This window comes from Drosophila mauritiana, chromosome 2L (genome assembly GCF_004382145.1).
Source record: "Drosophila mauritiana strain mau12 chromosome 2L, ASM438214v1, whole genome shotgun sequence".
In the NCBI taxonomy this organism is placed as follows: domain Eukaryota; kingdom Metazoa; phylum Arthropoda; class Insecta; order Diptera; family Drosophilidae; genus Drosophila; species Drosophila mauritiana.
This window is the reverse complement of record NC_046667.1, coordinates 2,731,780-2,756,312: the sequence shown is the minus strand read 5'-3', so window position 1 is coordinate 2,756,312 and position 24,533 is coordinate 2,731,780. Positions and strand designations below refer to the sequence as shown.

The 24,533-nt window shown below is 39.2% G+C and overlaps 1 protein-coding gene across 9 annotated transcripts; it reads left to right on the top strand.

Annotated features, from left to right (window-relative positions):
* The first annotated feature begins 3,491 nt into the window (after positions 1-3,491).
* On the top strand, positions 3,492-22,596 carry LOC117139528 (synaptotagmin 1). 9 transcript variants are annotated; one of them, XM_033301956.1, is made up of 11 exons: positions 3,492-3,547; positions 4,598-4,948; positions 9,501-9,761; positions 9,822-10,081; positions 10,145-10,234; positions 10,711-10,905; positions 11,029-11,205; positions 16,137-16,245; positions 17,645-17,778; positions 20,059-20,291; positions 20,482-22,596. In XM_033301956.1, the coding sequence occupies exons 3-10, from the start codon at positions 9,521-9,523 to the stop codon at positions 20,263-20,265; spliced, it is 1,413 nt and encodes a 470-aa protein (XP_033157847.1). In that variant the 5' UTR covers positions 3,492-3,547; positions 4,598-4,948; positions 9,501-9,520; the 3' UTR covers positions 20,266-20,291; positions 20,482-22,596. The 9 variants fall into 9 exon arrangements, with proteins under 9 accessions (XP_033157847.1, XP_033157839.1, XP_033157830.1 ...); XM_033301948.1 differs by having other exon boundaries at positions 16,131-16,245; XM_033301939.1 differs by having other exon boundaries at positions 10,139-10,234.
* Positions 22,597-24,533: the final 1,937 nt, after the last annotated feature.

Sequence of the window (24,533 nt, the reverse complement as noted above, 5' to 3'; positions counted from 1 at the left end):
CAACCGGAAAGTAGCCAGACAAAACACAAATATACACTGTTTTTATATATTCATTTTGATAACCATTGATAACACCCACGACTTTCGATTTAATTATAAAAAGTAATTTCAAAAAATCATGAAAACGTAGATTATTAGAGTATATATTGCATAGTAAACAATTAATCAAGGCTGAAATGTGTGTGAATATATTTTTATTATTTTCAATTGCAATATTATTTGGAAACCTCCTGCTACATCGCCAAAAAAACAGTTTAATGCTGTCATTGTTGTTGAAAATTACAATTAAAACTCATGGTTTGACCCAATAAAATATAAACAACAAGTAGCTATTTTAATCACAGTGTTGAAAATGGCTGAGCACCCATCGAAATTTAAGGGCAGTAATTAAAGCTGAAAACTAATTAGCAAACTAATTAACACGTGCGAGCATTCGACCGAACGAACAGGTGTGACTCCGATTGTGGTCTGTTCATGTGGACTGAGCGTGGATCCTCAAGGAGATAATCGAACTGGAGCCAAAAATAATTCTACAGCTCGGACTAAAAGAAGTGAAATTAATTAAAATTTTCAGCTGAATGAGGGGGCACTTAATCAGCTCGCTGGGGAAACTTTCCGCTCGCTCTGTAAGTGCGAACAAATTGATATTGAGCGTAGTAATTGCGGAGCCATGAACGGAATTGACAACTTGGACTTTGGAGCACGCGAGATGAGGCGCCTGCATCCACCCATCCCTGCATCCATCCCTTCATCCAACCATCCAACCAGCCAACCATCCATCCAGACAGACAGGCTAGACGAGATCGGGCGCAGATCGAAACTGAACCACGCACAAGCATAAGTGAATATCTTTTTGTGGGACCAAAGTCCACTTACGAGTCATGCGCCAGTCGTGTGTGAACCAAATTCGAATCTTATTTTATCGAATCGTCTCACTCAATTCACTCAATCATCTGGGCTGCACCCAGAGCAATTAGCCAAGGCGTCCACGCATGCACCTCGTGTCTGCCGGAATTTCGAGTTCCCAACCGCTCGAGATGATGAACGCCAACCCGTGACGTTGCTCCTCCGCCAGATGACGACGATGACGGCGACGACGACGAGTTGCCTTTGTTGTCACCTCTTTTTGCATTTGTTCAAAATGGCACAACGCTCTTTATCGCCGACTAGTGTGGCGAGGCGACCCGATCTAAAATTAGCATCCACGAATATAGAGCTTCATTTCCACTTATTTTCGAATTGATGTGGTCAGTTTTTATGGTCCCCAAGTGACACTCGAGCCAATCCGTACCACATGACCAAGATTGCGGGAAAGGTGCTAATGGATAGTATATCTAGATTGTTTAAAAATTAGTGATTACTTGGAATACGGAAAGAGTATTTAGTTTACTATTAACATGATATGATGACGCTATTGGTTCATATTCATAAGTAACTAAGAAGCCTTGACAAACTTTGTTAATTAAACTGATAGAGTAAACAATTAGGCATGCATAGCATAAATGATAATTAATTTGTCGATGGTTTCTGTGGCAGATAAGCTCATTAGGCATTAACAATCAATTGACCTTTGTCGTACACGTTGGAATCTGAATATATTTCCCAGGAATCATATACGAACGCAATCTACGTGATTCATGTATTCATGCAGCGAAGACAAAGTCGAAACCTGGTGAAATTATCAGCTATTTCATGTAGATTAGAAGAAGTGAGAACTTCAGTTGTGCCTATTGCACATCTGGATTGCTCGAGTATAAGCACTTGATAAGGTGCAAGTGCCGAATAAACCACATATGCAAAGCAAATAAAACCAATGGCCATTATAGGTGGCACGTGTAGCCTTGCCATAACCTCGACCACCAAAACGATTGATACCACATGGAATCGGAAAGAAAACATAGGAAAAAACCAAACATTCGTTGATTGCGAGTCTAATCGGGTGATGCAGGCGGAAAGAACACTATTTTGGGGGTGGGAAACTTCGCATTACCTCATCAAGTTGCCACAAACCAAACCACAGCAATCATGCCAATTGCCCCAATTCAAATCGATTGGTCTCGATGACACAGCAACCCCAATAATGCAATTGCCCCACGGCCAAATCGGATCGAGCGCGTGCCGCCTCGCTTATCGCCATTTGGGAGCAAGTTCAAGTGACCACCGACCAAGAGCCACTAGTCACTGCTGCTCCCTGCTCACTTCTGTCCACTTCCCACTGATAACCGATAGTGATAAGTGCGTGAGCGAGTGCGTGTTTACATTCCGCTCTCCGCTTCAATCATCAATCATCGGCGATCGATCTCGATCGATTTGAGCCCGAGGACTGGCCGTTTAATTAACTTCTTCGCCAGCGATTACCGATTGCTGTGCGAGGGTTCCCAAGATAAACGATATGGGAAATCACGAACCCCGAGTATGGCTGGCCGCCTGATTGGGGCGTGAAGGTGACCAGCACCATCCAATATCGTGATTTATTTGCGCGTCGTAAAGGATTGTTAATGATTCACCAAAGATAAATTCAAAACCGATAGGAAAGCAAGTCGATAAGTTGTTCTGTTCAAATAAGTAAGATTTAAGATCGTATCTGGTTACTATGTATTTATATTGCTATATTATATTTAATCTTAACATCCTTTAGTTGCATGTTTATTACATGTAAAAACGATGTGTAAAAAAACGTAAACTATTTTTGTGGCAAAGTATTAATTAAATTATATATTTTAATTATTGTAAATTTAAAAATTTATTTAAGATGGACATGTCAGCCCAAAAGTAGACACGACTTTTTAATCATTCATTTTCAAAACAAAATAAATTGCGTGGATAGATCTATTGAAAGAGATTTAATGACAAGATAAGTAATTTGTTTTGATTTGTTAGGAATAGAAGATACAGTTAGATGTCAAATCTCAGTTTTCATAGGCGGAGGAAATAGTACGGAAAGTGAAACTTGGCAGAGAAAAGCTTTGCTCTGCAGCAAATGGCAACATTGTGTGCCATTGAGACACTTCCGCTCCAGTACGCATGCACCAAAAAACATACTGCGAACAGGTTCTGAAGGAGCTTTCATTTTTACATGTGATTCCCAGTCAGATGTTTACCTCCTTTGGGAAAATCTAGAGAGAGAGCCTTTCTAAATAGTAGGGTTTAGCACGGATTCGAGAAGATCCTTTTGAAAATATGTATATACTAGACATGAGATACTGTAGTAATTATTAAACTCTCACTTATGAAGGATGAATTTTATGGTAATCCTTATCTTATGATTATGCTCCATTGCATATCGCAATAGTAGGGGCTCAGCCATTTCCAGCTGGCCTAGACCCTTCCCCTCCGAGATTTCCGCTGGCCAAAAGCTCCCCACGGTGGACACCGCCCCGCTCACCCGCTGGCCGAGCAGCCAAAATCGATGCCCCAACCGGTTCGCTCTCGCGTTTTGGCGAGTGGCCCAAGCTTTTCAGCGCTGCTCCTGGAGCGTGTGGGCCAAAACGCGAATGAACATCGACCGTGGAAGTTGACTGCTGAAGTACAAAGCGCTAGGCTGAAGGTGAATGGGATAGAAAAATTCTAGAGGCTCATAAAAAGTGGCAATGCCCATGGAAAATCGTCCAAAAATGTGCTAAAAAAATTTATGAAAATTAAACAGAATTGGTTGAAAGCAAAGCAAAGTGTTGAAAGTGTTTTCCCATTTGTTATATAAATGAAAAGGCCATCGAAAGCCCCGAAATGTATAGTGCGCGTGTGTATGTGTGTGTGGTGTGGGTGCGTGTATGCGAATGTGTGTGTGCGAGTGTTTAGCACGCGCTGACAAAAAAGGAGAACACTTTTTGTGTATCAGAATTTTTGCAGCAAATGTCGAGAAAAAATGGCAGCTACGCAAGAAAATTTTAATTGAATATTCCAGTGTGCAATGCGAAGATGAAAGAAGCGCTGAAAAATGGGCTATCATTGAAAGTGAAAACGCATGTGAGCCACTTGCGGGGATATTGATTTTTCCCACCCGACTATTGTGGTGCTGTCGAAAGTCAGTCGAATGCTAGGATTAAAAAGCATATAATGTGAATTCGGGAAATCCGAAAACAGTCCTTCAACGCCCTATAATTAAATAATTAAAAATTCAAATTAAAAAGAGATTTTTAACTATCAACTTGAAGTGTCTGAGTGCGAGAGAAAGAGGAAAGCTCAATTTAAGTCAAAAGAGGCCCTGAAAAGGACGAAAGAAATGGCCCTAAGAAAATCTCTATCCTGAATTTGCTTTCTTCGAGGAAAAAGCGAATTTGCCAACCTCCCACTCTCTCTCTCTCTCTATTTGTCTCTCTCTGCCTACTCACCAACACGCACACATATACTCTTTTTGGCAAGGAGACACAACACACAGACACACACACACAAAGCCGAGTTCGCTCTATCAATATTTACGCACACCATTGTATTTTCATATTACGTATACGCTGCGTATCTCTCCCACTCTCTCACTCACGCTCTCTCTGTATCTCTCTATCTCCCTCTCTCTCCGCTGATATCCCTCGTACTGCGAAATATATGCAAATAAATCTAAATAAATTGAATTAATTTCATTACAAATTATCCAACAAAGTATACGAAATTCATGTGAGACTAGCGAGCCGCGGCCTCACTAGCCAAAGCCAGCCTCAAAAAACCAAAAACATAAATCAGGCAGCAGCAGCAGCTCACACATACATCGACAAGCGCCAGGATCCGCATCACCATATCCTTCCTGCCAAATAGTCGCCACTGCTGCCGCCCCTCCCCGCTCCCCTCGCAGGAGTCACGCTTCGTTAAACGCTGCTCAAAACCCATCATCCAACTAATAAAGCGGACGATAAACAAGCGCATTAAGTACCGAGGCGAACGAGCTATTAACGCTAGTCTGGATCCCGATTGCTGATTGGAAAGGAGAAACATTGGCAGCATTTCTAATTAGGGGGTGAGTGTTGGTATTTACAAAAACGTAGCACACTTTTTGGGGCAGTCCATCGAGTAAATGGAGAAACATACATAACTAAAGGGTTGCTGCAGCTAAAGTGGCTGGAAAACACTAAAGCTATTAGAGAAAATTCGATTGTTTATTGTCCTATAATTTATTAATTAAGATACAAATATCTCCCATGTTTAACTTTCAACTTTAATTACATTAATATTCAAATAATCAAGTTAATTAATAGATTCACAAGAATTTGCAGGAATTTCCTTTCCATTAAACCCTAAAGGTCGAAAATACTTTGCGTTTATTAACTTGATTAATTGCCAGACTGCCAAATCCTCTGCCCAGTGCCACACATCACTTATTCATCGTGTCCTTTCTTATCTTCGTCTAATAAGAACTAAACCTGATTTAGCCCTGCTCTTCGCTAATTAGCTTTGGACAGCCCGAAGTTGGGCCGTAATTCCTAGGGGGGCAGGCTATTAAGGGCATTGCCGAAGCATAGCAATAAAAATGCTGCAGACAAGCTCGGGAGTCCGCACATAATTGCCAATAATCAAGTTGGCCCGAACGGCCGCGTACTTTTGACCCTTTGCGGCCCGAAAATCCTGTTGTGTGAAATTCGAGAATATGAATGAAATGTTTTTGATTTTGAAAACATCGAGACGGATTGTTCAATGAAAGCGAAAAGCATAATGATGTGGAAAATTGGTTTTCTCCGCCAGGCATTCTTCTGTCCTGAGGCAATGTCGTGCTCCAACGTCTAGCTTGATTTTCCCTTCATATTCATTTCTTTTTTTATTTCCCTTGCCATTTTCCGAGTTTTTATTTTGTTGCCTTCTCTGGGTTATGTGCGCAGTAAGGAGAGCGGAAACAGAAAGAGAAAGAGAGGGAGAGAGAGCTGTGGGCATGTGTGGCTTTTCCGCTTTTCCATCCTTCCGCTCCCATGGTTTTCCACTCTCCGGCTCGCCAAAAAGTTTAACCGTTTCCCCATTCGTGAGCTTCGAGAGCCTCCTGGCCATTTTCTACTCGATTCGCCCGTATTACGTGCGTGGGTTCCACAGATGTTGCCATAGATCCGAATCCGAATCCGAACCCGAATCGGATTGCGATTCTGGTAGCGAGCTCCATTTGCGGAGCAGCTCGCTGGCGGGTTTGTTTGGACCCGGTAATGGGTAATGACTGCCTGTCCATCCATCCCATGTTAATTTGTTTTGACAGCTTGATTGCCAGACCGGTGGAAAACTCTATTTTTACTCGCAGTATCCTTTTACCCACTTATCTTATCGCCATGCGAGCCCCGTGCTAATCTAAAATGCCCAGCCAATTGCCGATATCTGTGCTCCACATTGTGTCACTGCAATGCACCACCCACCAGCACACCAGCCCACGCACCCTTATCAGCTTTTTCTGCACCACCGCCCACAATTTATGAAAAAGCAGCAGACAGCTGCCTATTTATAGGTCCTTCGCCAAAGGTCAAATCGTAGCAATTATTACTAGGAAAGCACACATACTCCTATCGTCCCTGATTGGAGCTCCGAACTGAGCTTTGAATAATTTAGTAGGGTCTTCGACATGAAAGTTCTCTTCAAAATGAGTAAGTTTATCAAAAGTTGAGTCGGAAGGAGAAGTGGTAATTGAATTTTACAATGTTAAGTGGAACTACAGGAACTTATCATTAGGATATTACCCCATTTCATTTCAATTACAAACTTTTCCGAGACTGGCCTTAAAAAGCAGCACTTACTTCATGGTTATGGCACTTTTGACAGTTACTGGAAATGTTTTGCCATCAATCGAGTGTTCAACAATGAACCCACTGACCACTCAAGAGTCTTACTACCAATAACAAATACTGGAAGCAGCTGTTTTGGCCCTAAATGTAATTTAGACTTTAGCACGAAACGAAGCCGTTTTGGACTGCGTAGTTTGTTATTTAGCTGCCACTTCTTTTTGGCCCAGACAAGTGGGCACCGCAAAATAACCAGCACACCCATACGCCCCGTTGACCCGTGTGCAAAAAAAAAAGAAAAAAACTGAGTGCCACGAAAAGCTGGCAGAATGACAAAAATGTCAGTTGCCACATACAATATTTGTGACCTTCTTGTGCCTTCCTGGAAATCACAGTAGCTGCACATCTTGCTCCTATTAATGTTAAGGTATTTTTCTTGCGGGTTTTTGGCCCTCATGCCAGGAAACATAATTCAGCTCGAGATTTTTTGGTGCATTAATAAAATATGAATAACAAAGTGCTCCACCTTTGGGTGATTGCCATTTTCCGGGCAACTTTCGGGAGGTGTTTCTCATTGTTGCGTGCACATTTATTATGGATGAGTCTTTCGGGGGGCAGGAAGCCCTTGTTTATCCATTTTATTTATCTGCCTGCCTGGGCTGCAACGCAATTTGTCAGGGGATCACACGGAAATCGTGACATCTCCCAGCTTTCCACTTTTTGCTGCCACATGGCTGCTTTTCCCCCCTCCACCTCAAGGAGTCGTTTCCAGGCAGCTTCTGTGCCACACAACTTGTCCTAGATGCATTTAAATTTATTGATTTCTCTGGAATTTTCCTTTTCGGCCTCAAGTGGCCAAGAGGCGTGGTTCCTCATTCTATAAAGTATAATAAGTTAGCGCATTTAAAGTAGAACAACATTTTAAAATTATAATGAGCATGTTATGGACTGCCATCTTATCAATTTTGCACTCTTAAATAATGTGCAGAGAAATTAAGTTTAATCTTCACAAAATTCAAGGTGAGCAGCAAAAACTCATTCAAGAAAGCGATAAGCGGAGAAAAGAGACAGTTGTTTATTATTCATTTTCAAAATTGGCGAAAAGTAAACAATTTCATTAAATTGCTGATAAGAACGTGTATATTAGTCTAGCAGAGGTACTTTTCTTTAGTCGCTCTAGTTTAACTGTGAGATATAGACATCAAACAATTAAGTGATGTGCTAAGGTATACAGGTAAAAATTAAGTATGCGAAAAACATGTTCGCAATTTTAGCTTAATTCTATCGATTTTAAATATGCTTTCTTCGACCCAAAACTGAATTAAATCGCAAATTGCGTTTGCCTAGAAGGCAATTAACCCGCATAACTTAATTTCGCACATTATTCATGCAAATTGTATTTGCAGCCCGCCCACAAAATAAACTTTATGTTGAGCAAACACTGAGTTTGCATCTAAATTTTCCACGCGCCTGGCATCCACAACATTTGAATTTTAAGCATATTTATGGGGCCAAATAAACAAAGCTGCCTTCAGGCTTTTCATTTAAGCGGCTCTCCGAGTTTTTTTTCGAGTTTTCCGAATTCTTTTTCCATTGGTGTGCGTTAGCGTGTTTCAGGGTATGGATGTCCTTTGACGTCATTTGCAAAGTAAACAAGAGAAGAGCCATAGGAGAAGCAGCGCTTTCCAGTCATTTTGGCTCTAAATTGCTCTTACACCAGTTTGCTTTTCTTTCTTCTGGCTGAGAGGATAAGTGGTTTTGGTGGTTTTTATCTTTGGCTCAGGATGCCTTATGAAAACAATGAGATGCAAACAAAAGGTGAAAACAATGAAGAGCGGACTTGGAATATCATTTAACATAAAATCAATTTGAAGTGGGAGTAACTTAAGGACAATAAATTTCATATTCTGCTGTTCAAATTACAGTGAACAAATAATATTCCAATGAAATTCGACTTTTAGTATTCCTTCGGCTGACATGTGTCGTTCAACTTTTGATGGGTTACCCATATTGCAGTCTTCAAATGAAAGCAGAAATTGCCAATCAGCGAGACATAAGTACCCGCGTATATTTTCCACTGGGGGAACCTCCAATGGGTTCTTTGCAACAATGGCAGTTCAGGGTCAAAGGATGTCTGACAAAATGAAAAGAGGAGCCGAGCACCCAACTCAAGCAGCCATCCGCCGTCCATAATTAATACGGCTCAAGTTGTTAAAGTAAACGAAATGAAGTAAAATGCGGAAAATTCAAAACGAGGGACTACAAAGCAGCTGGAGAACAGAACCAGCAGCTCGGTGTTAATATTAATGAATTCAATTAAAGGAGAAAGGCGGCGAAATGGGGAAAAAACTGAGCAAAATAGTAAGGGGGGATCCCAGCCGTTCAAAGCGTTTTGCGTGGGTGCCATTGTAGAAGCACACATATATATGTGTGGATGGGTGGCTGGTTGGGTGGCTTTGGGAGAGAGTGCGTGCCCTTGGTGGCTAAGGATAAGCACTTTTACTTGATGCGTTTGCCACTGCCACCACCAACCAACCAACCAACCAACCAACCAACCAACCAACCAACCAACCAACCAACCAACCAACCACCCAACCACCCAGCTACCCAACAGCCCGTTTTAGATGACGCCGTCAGCGCATTTCTAGTGTTTCAAGGATGCGAGTGTGGGAGAACTTGCTAACGACTTTTATGGGATTTCTTTGTGGCCGCACTCGAGTTCAGCGCTGTTTTTGAGCCGGCGACAGCCTGGAAATTAAACACACACACATCATTAATATCCATTTACGTTCGGCGACTCATTAAATTTGAACTTTGCAGCAACAACACAGCAAAACAAAATGCCGCCAAATGCAAAATCGGAAACGGACGCCAAACCGGAAGCGGAACCAGCGCCAGCGTCCGAGCCGGCAGCGGAACTGGAGTCCGTGGACCAGAAGCTGGAAGAAACACATCACTCCAAATTCCGTGAGGTGGACAGGCAGGAGCAGGAGGTGCTCGCCGAGAAGGCGGCGGAAGCGGCCAGTCAAAGAATCGCACAGGTGGAATCAACAACACGGAGTGCAACCACAGAGGCTCAGGGTGAGTCCAATCGGAATGATGCATTTAAGCAACATACTTATACCGTTATTATCCGTGCAGAATCCACCACCACATCAGTGCCGGTGATCAAAAAGATCGAGCATGTCGGCGAAGTGGTCACCGAGGTAATCGCGGAGCGCACGGGGCTGCCCACATGGGGCGTGGTGGCCATCATCATACTCGTGTTCCTGGTCGTCTTTGGTATAATCTTCTTCTGTGTGCGGAGATTCCTGAAGAAGCGAAGAACCAAAGATGGAAAGGGTAAGAAGGGTGTCGACATGAAGTCGGTACAGTTGTTGGGATCGGCGTACAAGGAGAAAGTAAGTGTCTGACGCGCCATCAAATCTTAGTAGTTATTGGGTTCTGGTATGTCATAGGTTCAGCCTGATATGGAGGAACTCACCGAAAATGCCGAGGAGGGTGACGAGGAGGACAAGCAGAGCGAGCAGAAGCTGGGGCGCCTCAACTTCAAGGTAGGTCTCCCAATTCCCAATCCCCGAACTCCCCAGGACCCAACCACACACAAGCCTAATCCCCAGCATACGAAACTAACCAAACGTAACTCAGATAGGTGTTCCATAAGTGTGGGCAGAGTTGATGTTCTAGACACGGGGAACACACTCACAGATATAAACTCAATGAATACTGTAACAACTTCCTTTATAATGTTTCATCTACACTAAACCAAATTCCGTTTCCACTGGGTCATATTCTTTAATTTAATTGGGTTTTAATAGCTAGATTCAATATCCAAAATCCCGAAATTTAACCATTAAGCGGGGAATCTTTCCTTGTGTGAAACCCACTCAATTAGATCTTGGCACTACATTGACATATTAAACAAACATATCCTTTTGCCACTGTACTAATATATTACTTTCCATTGTCTCTTTTTGGTCCAAAACCAAAATCCCCTGTTGTTGCCGCCTTTCGAATCTCTCTCTTTTAGCTGGAATACGATTTCAACTCCAACAGTTTGGCCGTGACGGTGATCCAAGCTGAGGAACTTCCCGCCCTGGATATGGGCGGTACCTCGGATCCCTATGTCAAGGTGTACTTGCTGCCCGACAAGAAGAAGAAGTTCGAGACCAAGGTGCACCGCAAGACACTGAGTCCGGTCTTCAACGAGACGTTCACCTTCAAGGTGAGATTGACTTCTTTTTAAACAAGTGCCGAAAAGAATATCCCTTTTAAGGGATTTTCTTAGAGATTTCGATTGCTATTCAGATTTACAGAAGGATATCATCATATTATCATAATGTTACAGAGTTTACCCTACGCCGATGCCATGAACAAGACGCTCGTGTTTGCCATTTTCGACTTCGATCGCTTCTCGAAGCACGACCAGATCGGCGAGGTGAAGGTGCCGCTGTGCACCATCGACCTGGCGCAGACCATCGAGGAGTGGCGCGACCTGGTCAGCGTTGAAGGAGAGGGCGGACAGGTATGTAGAGCTGGGCCGGGGTCCACGCCGGGGTCACCAGTACTATCCAAGCTATCCGTAACTCTCTCTCTGTCTATATACTCGTACTATATACAACTCGATGTGCCTCTAAGTGTGTTTTTATCCAACTCAAGAACATCAGTTGAGATCTGTCTTTCGTACTCTTATGATTCGAATTTCGAACCTTATGATTTCTTATGCGTTCCTTAGTAATGCTCTGAGTTTTTGGAGCCGAAAGCAGGCCGACACTGAAATCGTGTGATATTTGTTGACTTCTGTTCTGTAATCTCGAACACCTACTTACTATATAGTACGATGATTGTGTTTTGTGTGTATTTTGCATTCGAACTTCAGCCACGACCAAAAAGTATGAAAATACAGCAGAAAGCAATCCAAGCATTTTCGACACCCACTGATATTTGTTTTTAAGTCAACGAACCCATCCCCGAGCCCCCCAGAAGTACTTTTAAGGGCAGGGAACAAAGACAATTACAGTGAAAACTTTCCAAAACAGATACAATATCAACAAAACAATGAAAACTTCGTGGAACAGACAAGCAAAAGTTGTTCGAGTCTCAAACGAAACTTTTTACACACCCAGTTCAAAATGCAAATATAAATAATCAAAGAAATTATCTTACCATTTAAATAATAAGCAATACTCAACAAAGAAAACCAACAGCAAGCGGGGGAAAATCAAATGGCACTGGGCCTTTGATTTTTCCCCACGTGCCCTGATATTTTTTTTTTATTTTCATTGAAAGCCCTCAAACGACACCAACAACTATTACAAAAAAATAAAACTCTAAATTTCTCTTTCTCCAATTCCCCCCTCTGAAACAAACCAAAAAATTGATTTCGAAACATATAAACTCTTGTTTTCTTGAACTTTTGTAGAAGGTAAATACAAAAACATGCTTTCAATTCTTACTTAACCCAAAAACCAAAACCGAGAATCCTCCAACACCTTTGCATACACCATATGAGTTTATGATTTCCCCTTTACATATATAACCTGTGAACTGTCGCTCTTGTACACAAAAGCCGTCTACTACGATTATGATAACCAATGCATCTAACCACAACTAACCAAGCGAATCTTCAATAGCCATTTCCCACGATAATCAATCAATTTGGTCTTGAGCGATTGTTCTGTGACTTTTCTCTGTCTCTTCTATATTTCCTTATACGATATATCCAATAACTATACTGTTGCGTCTGCATACTTTCTCGCATCATTAATATTGTAGTTGAATTTTTGTATTAATATAAGCGATTTATCTATGTTTGGGCTGTCTTGTTTGCAACCGAGTAATCAAAATGACAAATGTTTTCACATTTCCATATGCAAATGATCACACTGCAATATTAATTTGTTGAGAAAACCTGTGGCATAAGAAAAGCTAAAGTAAATCAGCATGGTTGACTGATTTCACCCGCCCGCCCCCCAACTTCGAACCTTCTCCATTTCCCCAAAACTTTTCGCCCGGCTTCGGGCCAATTATCCTTTGCCACTTATTGACCATGCTGATCGAATTGTTTAGTTGCTGAATCTTCTCCCCAAAACGACACTACTCACACATTTTTTGTTTGCACTTGGATTGGAACAATTAAACGTCAAAAATACTGAAAACTTTTGCATATCTTTCTTACAGTAGTAACCAACTTTTGCACCCCAGTTATTTGCATAAAGTCTGTCAAACTTTTACTATCCAAACATACCCGAAACTCACACGCTCTCTTTTTCTCTGTTAAACTCACAAACTCAAACACACACACACACTAAAACGCACAGAAGAAATTATCTGAAGTAACAAACGATAAGTTATATAAATAAATGAAAATGTTGTAAAATATTTGCATTGATTACATTGAATTGGTCAGATGATGGAATGAATGCTCTAAAAATCTCGCACACAGCTACACAGAAACACACACAAAGCCATGTACAGATACTCACACACAACTCAACAAACACGCACACAGATACAAGATAAAAGATACAATTTCAGAGATGGAAAACAGCTTTAATTTTTCGCCTGTGAATGCCAGAAAACAAATGGTATTGTCTGATCAAATCTTTTCGGAAGCCGAAAGTGTAAGGCAATTGCTGGATTTTAATGCAATATTTTTACTAGAGACAAGGTTTCCGATTTATGATCCATAATACCAGGAATTGCTTAGATATTATATTCTTTTTATTTCACTGACATTATTATTTATTTTCCAATATTTAGGTGGTCTTGCGAGAAGTCAACATCTAAGCCAAGTTAAATCCAGCGAATGCCTAAGCCTGGCCCAATACCATTATGCCAAGAAAATAGGCATAAGCTTTATTACCAGACTAATACTGTAACTTTTCCTACTATGAATATTACAACTTACTTACAGTTAGTTTAGAAACACTGCAAATATACCATTCTGAACAATTTTTACTCTACTGCATGCCTTTCCTTTTGCTTACGACTTTATACCGATATATAACTCACACTAAGTATTAGAAATCCACACGAAAACATTGAACACGGACATGCGACCATTGATTGGTTACAGAACTATACGAAATTTGAAAAACCACATTGAAACTTATCAAAATTCTACTGGAAATGGAATTCAATGATTTTTAATACGCTCTTCATTTTTCTCTTTAATTATTTTTGAACGTATCGCTAAAAAAAAACCAAAAAAAAAAAAAACAAACCAAAAACAAATCCAAATCTGTAATCACAAAATTCGAAAACTCGAAATTTCCAAACTGTACTCGAAATTTTTGACTCATGCCATGGGGAAATCAATCCGAAACCTGAAACATGCCCAAAAATCCATGTAAGTATACGATCGAAGGAACGAAGATTCATAATTATCGTTATTTGCTTTGGTTGTTGTCGTCATAAATGTGTTCAAAGTTCTGTTCGTTGTGTTTGTGTTCAAATTCTGTTCGAGCTGCCAAATTAATCGTATAATCCAAATCGAGAGCCAATCAATCCATTGGAGCAGTCGAAGAACGAATTGCATATTATATACATACATACGTAAAAACGCTTATTTAAGTCTTAACTTTTGTGTTTAGCTCTCTGTCGCTGTCTCGCCCGATGTGTGTGTACTGTACTTATGTTTTGAGTTGCATAACTTGATTGTGTACTGTAATGTGTAAGCAGAGCTTCGATGACAGTCAAATACAAAAAACAATGCTCAATAATCTTGTTTTCCAATTTCGATATTTTGTTCGATTACCTTCGATTACTTTCGGTTTCGATTATGGACCTTTTTGTTTCCATGAGACATTCACCAAACATTTAACAAAGAATATTTCGAAAGGCACCCAAAAAAATCACAAATGATAACTGAACTTGAATCGAATTCAGAGAATCAAAATATTTAAGTCCCTAGAAAGTGGCGGTAAGTGACTCCGATTTAAAAAACTATCAATTCTCTATAACGCTCGCTCGCTCGCTCTCTGTCTCTGTCTCGCTCGCTCGCTCTCTGTCTCTGTCTTGAAACTTTTTTAACTAATCCAAATAACACACAACCACACTTCCCATAGCTAAGCATTTATAGTTCAACAAATACAGTTTCGTTTTCCCGGGTTAGTTTGGCCCTTGGAGAAGTGATCGAGGAATTGGCATCGGATTGGTTTGTGCTATAACACCCAGAAATCGAAGTAAAATTTATATCCCACCACTGCAAGCGGTTCGAACCAGCCTAGGGTCCTATATGTGTTATAACTATTAGCCGTACTGCGTATCTAGATAGATTTTTCATTTGTAATATATATATATATATAATTATCATGTACATTTTAAACTTCTTATTCATTTCGATGTTCCTCCAAAAACGAGTCCTACTAGAGCTAGTCTCTGAAATGTACATACAAATCGGTTCAACTATGCCTGATTTCAACTTCTTATCTCTTATCTCTCTGTCTCTGTATTTTTCTATTCTCAGTAGTTTTTTAAGAACATTTTTGAAAACCAACATATTTTTGCATTTTGTGCAGTCGGTTTTGAGCTGGGTGTTTTCATAAAACAAACATAAAGTCAAGAAAATAGAACATATTAGATATAACATACTACTCAGAAGTGAAACTGTAAGTTTTGGTAAAGTTATCAATACAAAACGGAGAAGACACAGGCCCCTGAAAAACAAAAAAAAAAACACTTGAACAATATCAACGAGTTTACTTTCAGTTTAGTACTTTGCATTGGTTTCTTTAGTTTTTCTTTGGATATACTCTTTCCCCTGAAAAACATCTCAATAGGTTTATACTTACACTTAACAAAATCGAAGCTCTAAGACGTGCAGTAAATGTTTGATGTACTTATTTGTGGCGTTTTCGTTTTATGTCAATAAGATATAATTAAGAACTAAAGTTCTCGTAAAAAAAACCGTACTATTCACCCCACCCCGAAAAACCCATTAACTTTAACTTATCCGAGTGTATTTGATTTGCCCTACTTTCCACGTGTATAATCGAATATTCTTGGTTATTCTATATATACTTGTTACTTTGCAACCGTATATCTCGATTAAAGCTTAGTTCGTCGTTTGTTTAACCGATATATATCATTGGGTGGCTAAAAACAAAATAACTAAGTGAAAGCTCCACATAAAAAAAAGAATTTCTAATTTAAAAAAAGCACAAAAACTGAGTTTTAACTGCAGATTAATTTAAAGCCATTGCTGGGCCAAGTAGATAAAACCATATATGTTGCAGCAGTATTTATAATACTCGTAATGCAAAACTCGGGCGACCCAAACCCTATATAAATATTAACCCCTATATACTTTGAAATGGATATGTATATGTAATCGTACCAATAGAGTCTGTGTGACATGTTGTTTGATGCAAGACCATTGAATTGCACGATCGAACCCCACTAACCCATTTCCGTTTCCGTTCCATTTCTCCGGATATCGCCAAACAGGAAAAGCTGGGAGACATCTGCTTCTCGCTGCGCTACGTGCCGACCGCCGGAAAACTAACCGTCGTCATCCTGGAGGCCAAGAACTTGAAGAAGATGGACGTGGGCGGACTGTCTGGTAATGTGGCGTTATACCAAATCGTGGGCGGGGCCGATCGGGGTCCTGAGATGAGATTTTGTTGGACCTGCGACGGTCCTGTCCGCGACTTTGTTGCTTTCTGTGTTTGTAATTTTAGCTAAGTGTGTGACGTACGTTGTTCGTTTTATTTTCGGTTTTGTGGCATACTTTTACTTTCATTTACAATATATATATATATACTCGTACTAACTTCTTCAGACGTGGCAAACGGCAAGGCAACGTTTGCTGTTGTAACGAAAAAAAAACTAAGAAAAAAAAGCGAAATCAATGAGAGCAAAGAGATACTACTTTTATTCAAACTAATTTTTGCCAACTACTTTTCTACTATCAATTAGCGCCAACTTATCAACTTGCATATCTTACCGTATTTAGCCCAATTCGCGTACGCTAAAATATCAATTTTATCATTAATCAGTGGATATATTTGTGCTGCGGCAGCGTTTCCATCCCGAAATATTCGCACAGTTTTCTCCTATGCCTGGCAAACCAATAGAAAACCAAATTCGACTTTAAGCTCTATGCCAATCAATCCAATCAAATGGCCAAAATCGCTTGCTTAGCTTCACTTTTGCATGTAATCTGTACAATTTTTTTGTAACTCAAACACTCGACATCATTTCGGGTCCAGATGCCAGATGCTGAATGAAAAGCGTTGCCGCCGAATATATCCAAACCAATTTAAAGTTCTTCTAGGCTTTTACAAACAACAGAACATTTTCCAGTGTGTTTTTTTAAATGCTCCAACAATAATCGGTTACAAGTAATTCGCGTAACGAAGCGGATGAGTTATTCGTGTAAATTATAATTTGAAGCAATGCCTTGAGTTTAACAGGTTGCTGAGTTCCAAAATGTTCAACTATGGTACAATCAGTGATTGATGTGAACTTTAAATGATTTTCAAAAAGCCAGCAAGCCAAAGTAAAAATTACACTTTCAGTTGTGTTCCAAAAAATCTGCGAGAATTTGAAAACAATTCGAAAAGTATCAAAAGGTATGAAGTTGGAAAGTATTCACTGCATACTCTTAGGTACTTTTTTGAGTGGATTCAAATCATTGGATATTTTTGTGGCGCCCAACGTTTTTTATTAATACGTATTGACGTTTTTATTTTATTAAACATTTACACTTTGGCCTGTTTCTTGTTTTCTTGTTCGACTTTTAATTTGTTTTTGTGTTTGCAAAGTAAAAATTGATCTACTCTATATATAACAAGTACATAATTATTCAATGTTTTTGGTGTACATTACTTATATGTGTGTAAACAAAAGATACAAAAAATCAGATATGATGTGTTAATCAGATTATTGTGAAAATTTTACTTTGTTATAAAACGAAAATGTTTTCTTTTTCTTTCTTTCAATTCTTTCCAATATTATAGATCCATATGTGAAAATTGCAATCATGCAAAATGGCAAACGTTTGAAAAAGAAGAAGACAAGTATCAAAAAATGCACCCTCAACCCTTACTATAATGAGTCGTTCTCATTTGAAGTACCATTTGAACAAATACAAGTATGCGAGAATGTATTATACTATCCTATAAATACCACAACTACTACTACTCTACTACTATACTACTACTGCCTACTGCCTATACAAACTACCTACTACTACTACTACTACCTACTACTATTACTGTTACTACTGTTACTGTCCTCTTCTGAACTATCTACCAATGAAACCAAACCAAACCGAGTTTTGAGTACCCAACCTCCCTCTAAACACACACTAGCCTACTTACGTGCAATCGTTGTTGTTAATTATACTACATATATACCGTATATATATATATATCCATATATTGAATACTTGTATTCCGAAACAAGCGACAACAACACCAAACTCTGAACCAAACAACCGAACACTCTTAGAGACCAATCTTCGTATTACCCATAAAGATATCTAAACTTCCCCCAAAAACTAACTTAATCAATCTTTGTGTTCTATAAGACCTATCAAAAACCCCCTAAAAAAAACAAAAAGTATTCAATGTTAAATGTTGTAATTTTAACCAAAATTTGTTCGAGCTTCTTTTATGTTTGACAATCCCTGATTTACTATTGTAAATATGCAAAACGGAAACTGAAAGCCCAACAAATTTAGCAAATGTTTTAGTTTGTTGCCTTTGTTTGTGTAGTCTTTGAGAAATTTTTGTGGAATCTGATTTCTGTTCTGAACTTGAGTTTTAACCAGCCTCGATGTGTGCTTAGCCCAGCTGATTTGGTTTATGTTTTAGTTGTTAAATGTGTAATGATCGATTTGAAGACAATCTGGCAAGCGGTAAAGCAATGACAATCAGGCATGCCTAGTGGCTTAGGAATCCGTAAACTCCGGCAATCTAGTTGCCCCAATCCACACACCGTCTTAGACGACATTTTGAATGGAGAGCAAGCCGTAGTGTGCCCGCTTCGCTCGCAACCGAGCAAAAAGCAGCCAAGCAGAAAAGCATAAGCATAAAGCATAAAGCATTAGCGTCCAAGCAGTCGAGCAGAAAAGCATAAACGCAAGAATGCAGCCAAGCACGAGCCTTACACACACTACGCTCACTCCAGAGAACTACAGTGAATACAACCTAATACAAATTCGAATACCAACTTAAACTACTCTTTCCATAATACAAACTATCGCAAACTCCTATACCAGCGGCGTCAATAATGCACCACGCAGCAACCAAATCGCAGTGGGTACATTATTTTGACACTGTCTTCTGATTTGAATATCGAATACCAATCGCACCACAACAGCTACAGTACAAATACAGTTTACACAGAATAAATACCCAAATGCCAACACAGAGAAGTATAGCGTATCACCATGAATACCAATCATACCAATCAAACCAACATATAGCCAAGCGATCTGGAAACTGGGAGAACTCTGTTACGGTTACGTTACGTGTGCTAGTCGAAGAGTTAGCCCCTGTCTATAAGTAGGACCCCATGCCATGACCAATTACCAAAGAACGACGAATGGGATTGAATATTATACATTTTCGTTTACACGTATTTAATGAACATTTTTCTTTTTGCCACAGCTTAAGTGTCTGCTATCAAGTATCGAGAAAAGTAATTTGTTCATTAGTCCCCGAGGTTAAAGGTGGCGAGATAACATATATATTCTCGTCCCTACATGAATCCGAATCTGCCGACATCTTCATATGCTTCTCACCTTACGCAAATCCAAAGCTTTTAGGAATTTCTTGAGTTTCGTTACCAACATTTATTATTTTAAGCTACTCATTCTTAGCCTTAGACATATGCATGATCTGCTTGTTAATTCACAATCAAAAATATGAACACCATAAGGGAATACTACTCCACAGCAAGCAAATTCCTTGTCGAAGGAGCTTTTTGTAATGCTTGAACGCCCTTAGATGTTGAACCCAAATCGAATATATGTACCACAACCAAAGTGCTTGTGCAAACTGGAATTACTCCACCCGACGATCTCCACGATTAAACCTAGCCTGCACTATAACTAATATACAGCACTCAAAAGCCGAAAATTGTCCACGTAGTGCCGAAAACCTCTGTCTATAACCTGCTTCCCAGTACAGCATTGTTGTAGTGTCTGCCTGTTAGCGAACAACAGTTCCCACTTCAATCCCCCAAAAAAACAACTTGAAACCCAAACAGAACACGTATATCGAAATACCGAAAAGTTCTTCAACTCAAAAGCGAAGCCCCCTCCCGTTCAAAAGAGATATAGACCGAATCGAAAGTAGCCGCACCAAGAATACCCATACTAATGCCGTTCCTTTCCTTGAACCCTCTTCCCTCCAATCGCGCACAGAAAATCTGTCTCGTTGTGACCGTCGTGGACTACGATCGTATTGGCACCTCCGAACCCATCGGCCGCTGCATACTTGGCTGCATGGGCACCGGAACCGAGCTGCGTCACTGGTCGGACATGTTGGCCTCGCCCCGCCGGCCCATCGCCCAGTGGCACACCCTCAAGGATCCCGAGGAGACCGACGAGATCCTGAAGAACATGAAGTAAGGCGGCAACATGGATAACCAATGCAGGTGAGTGACTTAAAACAGAAAAGTATACAAATATCCCAGGTGTCTAAAAGTATGCAATAATAAATTGCCCTCTCACTGCATACTTCCAGACACCTTAAAGTGTGATTTCTAACCACTGGGGTCTCGAAACCTCAACTTTCAACCCATGAACTCAAGAACTAACCTCTCCACTCGATCTCATCGTTGACAGACTTACAGCACATCTATCAAACGTATAAATGTAACCAAAGAACACGTACGCGAACCGTCAGACATTGAAATCGAATGCATCATCATCAGCTACAAAACGATCCTCCTCACCCGAAACGACAAGCAACAATCAGCGAAATATCGTAGTTAATGCAAAAATTGTTCATCTAAGCAGTTATCTCAACATAAACATACTGGAACACACAAAATGCCGATTAAGTAATACCATAGGTGTCTAAGTTATATCTCATTGGTTGAACAGCAAAGCGAAGTGAAAGCTATGAAATCCTATATAGAAAGCAATGTGCAATGTGTCCCTTTCACTGGCCGGAATCCCAAATAGTTCGATCGATTTTACATATAATCATAATCACACATGAATTCATTCCGAGATCTATGAATTTGTTGTTGTCCCTGATTGAGAGTTTCCAAACTATGAAATTTACGAGTATGTTCTTATTAAATGCAAAACTCTATATACTCAAACTATTTAACGGATGACCGCGAGAGTATGATTTTTAAAGGTTAAGTTTACTTTCGTTTTTAACTTAGTGCAATGATTAAAGGGATCTTTCCGGTTTTAAATTTGTTTTTCAATCGTTGAAGGATTACTAGTGAATAATATTACTGACTAATGAATATATAAACAAACAAGCAAAACAAGAACGTAAAGGCAACTAAACTGTTATGTAAATTATTTATTATGTTTAAATTATTGAGCATTACGTACTTAACTGTGTAAGTATTAATCTATGTGTGTGTTTAAACGAAGTGAACATGGCAGACATATTAACAAGAGGACGGAAGGGAAATCATAAAATATATATTATATATAAATATTATGTATAACGACCTAACAGAATCAGACGAATAAGTAGAGGGGAAACCAAACAAACCGAAAACCAAAAGCAAATAACAAAAGTTAAACTTTGAAGCGTGATTTCAACGGAATATATCATCAGTTTAAACTTAAAGAAAATATCGAACATTTTGCACAATGGATCAGATTGGAATGTTAATTTAGTTCGAACACCTTGGTTTACGATAACTTAGTAGAAATATGGCTCAGTTTGGGAAAGGTTTCCATTTCCGATAAGTTTTTCCCTCGGTTAGCTTTGAATTTTCGTTCGAGTTCAGATTTTTGGTTCGGTAGCTTCTTCTTCTCGAATATTAAGGTTTCTACTACTATCTATGAGTCGTTTTACTCGTTTCCGACCTTACCACATTCCCTGATTTAGAAATCATATTAGGACCTAATGAAAATATACATACTAACTAAATGATTATGGCAAAATGTTAAAACAGAAAAAGAAATATTAAGAACAATAATAGTTATTACTATTTATATTATATTCAAGTATATGACATCTAAACAATATACATTTATATAAACTTGTGCTCCTTGCTGCACAAGCCTACTAAGAATTTGGGATTTTTAATATGGAAAAGCGGCGGCAGCAAAAACTTCTACCTACCTAAAACACAAACTAGCTAATTAAGCTAACTAACCGCTCGAGAGCCGAGCATTCCAATATAATCCGATATTGAAATCGAAATTGAAATCGAAATCGAAATCGAATTCGAGACGAAGGATTAACAGTGAGCCATGATTTTCTGATTTTTTCCATATTGAAAGTAAATGAAATTCAACTAATACATTAGATGTTTTTGTCCTGTAAATGGTATATTATAATGATAATGATAAAGATAAAGCGTAGTTAGGGATCTGTGTATCCCCTGTACACCCACTTACACAGTTGTAGTTATGTTCACTGAAGCAGAAGAGTTATGCGTAGAGGAGTACACAAAGAACAAAGAATGCAAACTTACAAATCGAGAAAATAGCAAAAATATTTATGTAATATAATTCATCTAAATTTAACAAATCGACGAGGACGCCAGGAAGAACAAGTTATGCAACTTATTACGAGTATTGTTCAATAAAAATAAATAACTTTGCTTTTCCAAATAATTACTGTAAATTATCTCAAGCCCAAAAACAGCAAAATAAGACACAGATACCAAACTCACACACACCCACACACACATATGTATTATGTATTAAACAAATGGTAAATTACTAACAAAAATCGAAGCCTAACCACAACAGCAACAAAATGAAACAAGAAAAAGACAACAAACTATATATACTTGCATATTAAACAAATTATATGAAATTATATAAAATGATGTTGATTATTGATTTAAATTAAAACTGAGAAAGTGAATAAAACAAATTATATATACACCTATATATAAATATTAAACAAAACAAAAGCAGAACTTTCATTTGTGTTTTCCTTTTAGTTGGTATAACTAATTACGCATAATACGAACACAGCGTTACACTGAGCGAAACGAAGTGCAAGTGTTAGCCCAAAAAGACATGTACATACACACCAAACAGCACACACCACACACCACACATGAAAACACCCACGAACTGACCAAAAGCAAGTCGAACACATGAATGTACTATATTATATATTGTATTATTTTCGAAAACGTTCTCAAAGCAAGCAGAATGCAACGCATAGCCCATCACGAAAGCACAAATCAGTAGAGAAAGGAAGTTAAAGTAAATAAGATACTAAAATAGGCCAGAGATTAATAACGAATATAAAAACAAATGGAAAAACAATATAAGTAGCAGTCCATGTACTTTTATTTCCTAGATATGTATGTATGTAATTTATATTCGAGGTAAATCAGGCATTATGCATTTAGCAACCACCAGACAAGAGCATAAACCGCATCTAAAACTCACTATCGAGGCAGATCAAAAGATCAGGATCGATCATCCTAACCTTCACCATAGCCACAGCCCGATTCCACTGGGCTAATCCGAGAGATACTTCGCGGAATCGGGCTAGTATACATATAGAGCGCACCTGAGGGAACGATCGAATAGCAAGTAAAGATACAAAGATACAAGATATAGAAATATGCGTTATAGGTTGAACAGACCCAAGATATAGGACAATGTTTGATGTTGATATGAGTTAATCTGGCCACCTAGCGTGCGCATTATATGCATAGATACGAACATGCATACATACATACATAGTGCAGAAGACAGGCCCTCTGATAGGATCGTTTTATATACCCAGGGATCGGAGGAGAGGAGCAGAGGAGCAGAGGAGGGCAGCCACATTATACATAACCATCGACAGCACCGCATAGTATGAACACAGCATACGGCATATACATACATACTACATAGGTATCCACATAACCGAGCGATATGCATACATACATATACACCTGGACATAAGGTCCACGAGTACTTTTCCCAGGAGCTATCCATCCTTCGGTTCAGATCCAGACGCTATATACCTACATGCATATATACCTATACATATATACCTACACGTACAGAAACTCATCCAGCACTTACACTCGCGGATATCATTTTATGACTCTTTCCGGAGTTTTGTTGTTTACGATAAACTGTTTATAGCTGTTTTTGAATTTTAAATAAATTATATTTACTATATGGCAAAACAAAGAGTAACACTAAAGCAAACCCATATATGATAGTAATATGTATATGTTTTAAATACTATTACCAAACGAATCTTAAATTGAGGCTCTGCAAGCAGCGATTTGCAAGCTAATGAAGAATATTACTGAATAAACTGCATATATATATACACACTAATGTGCAACTGTATTGCAAGACAAGCATAGCATTTTATTTCCGAGGCAAAAGAATTTAACAAAACACACACACACCCCCACACACTCCGGTGAACTCTGACCCCTGTGCACGGCTGTCTGGAATCGCAGGTGAGCCGAAGGGATCCCAGAATTCGCCACAACCGTACTACCCCCTACAAAAGAAAAAAAACCCCAAGACAAAAGAAACCGCCACAGATAGAAGATCTATGTAAAACACTAGCGATGTGAACGACACAGAGGAATGTTTATAAACAATAAACAAATGTTTGAAAACCAACAGCGTGCCTTTATTTCTGGGCTGCAGCTCGGACTTTATCGCTTTAAGCAAAACTTACAAGGAACAACAAAGGATGGCTGAATAGCAGTTTTCTG